This window comes from Lampris incognitus, chromosome 1, assembly GCF_029633865.1.
Source record: "Lampris incognitus isolate fLamInc1 chromosome 1, fLamInc1.hap2, whole genome shotgun sequence".
NCBI lineage: Eukaryota > Metazoa > Chordata > Actinopteri > Lampriformes > Lampridae > Lampris > Lampris incognitus.
In genome coordinates, this window is record NC_079211.1 from 24,904,554 (window position 1) to 24,906,895 (window position 2,342).

Below are 2,342 nucleotides of genomic sequence, written 5' to 3' on the forward strand. Positions count from 1 at the left end.
TGTGGACAACCTAGATTTTTTATCTTGGTTTTGTCCAAATTTTTATGGATATGTTTGAAATTTGGGGAGTGCGTCGGCTGCGTTGACAGGGACAAGTAGGAGGATTCGTGATGAAGGTACGAGCCTACCAGGACATACAATGAATTCGTTTAACATTTACGTAACTTTGTTTAGTTGCCATTACCAAACGCCTTAATCAATGCGCAACGGTTTCCGAGGGGTCATCGACTCGACCGGAGGGCAGCTCCGCGCGTCACGCCACAGCTGATTTGGAGAGAAATGGGGCTGCGAAAATAACCAACATGACACGGGGGAGCAGAGCGCGAAGAAAATGGATTTAACGCAGTTTAACTCGTCTACGGAAAACGTCTCCAAAGAGGAGAATGGCACGAGCGCACCCGTCAATCTGCCGCCTCACACCGAGGTGGCCGCCGCGCTCATCATCTTCGTGGTAACGGCGATAATTTCGGTGACCATCGTCGGCAACGTGCTGGTCATCGTGGCGGTCCTCACCAGCCGGGCTCTCCGTGCGCCTCAGAACCTGTTCCTGGTCTCACTGGCGTCCGCGGACATCCTCGTAGCCACTCTGGTCATCCCGTTCTCCCTCGCCAACGAGGTCATGGGCTACTGGTACTTTGGTAGCACCTGGTGCGCCTTCTACCTGGCTCTGGACGTGCTCTTCTGCACTTCGTCCATCGTGCACCTGTGCGCCATCAGTTTGGATCGCTACTGGTCTGTCACTAAAGCCGTCAGCTACAACCTAAAGCGGACACCCAAGCGCATCAAGACGATGATAGCCGTGGTGTGGATTATCTCGGCCGTCATCTCGTTCCCGCCGCTCCTCATGACCAAGCACGACGAACGGGAGTGCTTGCTAAACGACGAGACGTGGTACATCCTGTCCTCCTGCCTGGTGTCCTTCTTCGCTCCAGGTCTCATCATGATACTGGTCTACTGTAAGATCTACAAAGTGGCCAAGCAGCGCTCCTCCACCGTGTTCGTGGCCAAGAACGGCCTCGAGCGGCAGCCGTCCCAGTCGGAGACCTGCTTCGTCAGGAAGGACCGCTGCGAGACGGAGAGCCCCAGCAGCCAGAGCTCCGTCGGCAGCCAACACCAGCAGAACCACCAGCAGCAGCAGCAGCAGCCTCGCCAGCAAGAAGAGCTGGACGACATTGACCTGGAGGAGAGCTGCTGCGCGTCGGATAGCAAGCCGCGGAACCACCGCTTCGCCAAGCGGCGGAAGGTGGAGGGGTCGGACTGCTGCGCGCCGCAGAACTGCCGCCTGTCCTGGGCGTCGGCGCGGCGCGCCTCGCAGCTCCTCTCGGAGCAAAGGAGCGCAGCCGGTCGCCAGCAGCTGACGGCGGCCAACAAGACTAAAGTAGCCCAGATGCGGGAGAAGCGTTTCACCTTCGTGCTGGCGGTGGTGATGGGGGTGTTTGTGCTCTGCTGGTTCCCTTTCTTTTTCACCTACAGTCTGCACGCGGTGTGCCGAGAGAGCTGCTACATCCCCGGCGCGCTCTTCAACCTCTTCTTTTGGATAGGTTACTGCAACAGCTCCGTCAACCCCATCATATACACCATCTTCAACAGGGATTTCAGAAAAGCGTTCAAGAAAATTGTCTGCAGAACTTCTAAACGCACATAAAGTGGAGGGGGGGGGTAAAAGGGGCCTTAATTGGGACGAGTCCGTGCCTCCTTCTCATTCGGCAGTGTAAAGAAATGAATTCCTCCCGGTAATTTGGCTGGTCTGATTATTGTCCCAAAACGGAACATTTTCATGTAAATAGTCTCATAGGAGTAATTATCTTGTTGTCGTGCTCAGTTGTCTAGATGTTGAATAAAATGTAAAGAGAGAAAACAGCAATTAAATGAAAGAAAAAACAAAACATATTTTTTATCTGTCTTTTGAATATTATGCCATAGAAGATAACGTGTTCATTGCAGTGGAGATATGCTAAGTCATAATATATAGGCCACTGAATAATAAGTCCCACAAATCTGCACCTTTGAACAACCCCCCCCCCCCTGCACCTGAATTAATCTTGTATGTTGCAGTGAGCAGGGGGAAATGAAAGTCATGAAGCTGGATTCCAGCATTGCTGACTGGCTCACAGTGAGCGGTACCGCCTCAAACAGTCAGCACATTAATCTCCACGATCTATAAGTCACTAGCAGGCGAGCAACCAATGTTGTGTATGCATGTCTTTGTGTGCTTGCAGGCACATGTGCGGGAGTGTAAACTCATGGGAGTGCATATATAAGTTTGTGTGTGTGCGTGCATGCGTGTGTGCTTCTGTGTAGCGTTTATCCGTGTCACTGTGGAGACATCTGATTAGCTGACT

At 52.6% G+C, this 2,342-nt stretch overlaps 1 protein-coding gene across 1 annotated transcript; it reads left to right on the plus strand.

Moving 5' to 3' along the window:
• The first annotated feature begins 282 nt into the window (after nucleotides 1–282).
• On the plus strand, nucleotides 283–1,858 carry adra2db (adrenergic, alpha-2D-, receptor b). The gene has a single exon (XM_056291993.1). The coding sequence runs from the start codon at nucleotides 332–334 to the stop codon at nucleotides 1,643–1,645; it is 1,314 nt and encodes a 437-aa protein (XP_056147968.1). The 5' UTR covers nucleotides 283–331; the 3' UTR covers nucleotides 1,646–1,858.
• The last annotated feature ends 484 nt before the right edge of the window (nucleotides 1,859–2,342 follow it).

Bases quoted from the DNA above. Each gene is read 5' to 3' on its own strand.
- adra2db (XM_056291993.1), top strand. From the start codon at position 332: ATGGATTTAACGCAGTTTAACTCGTCTACGGAAAACGTCTCCAAAGAG.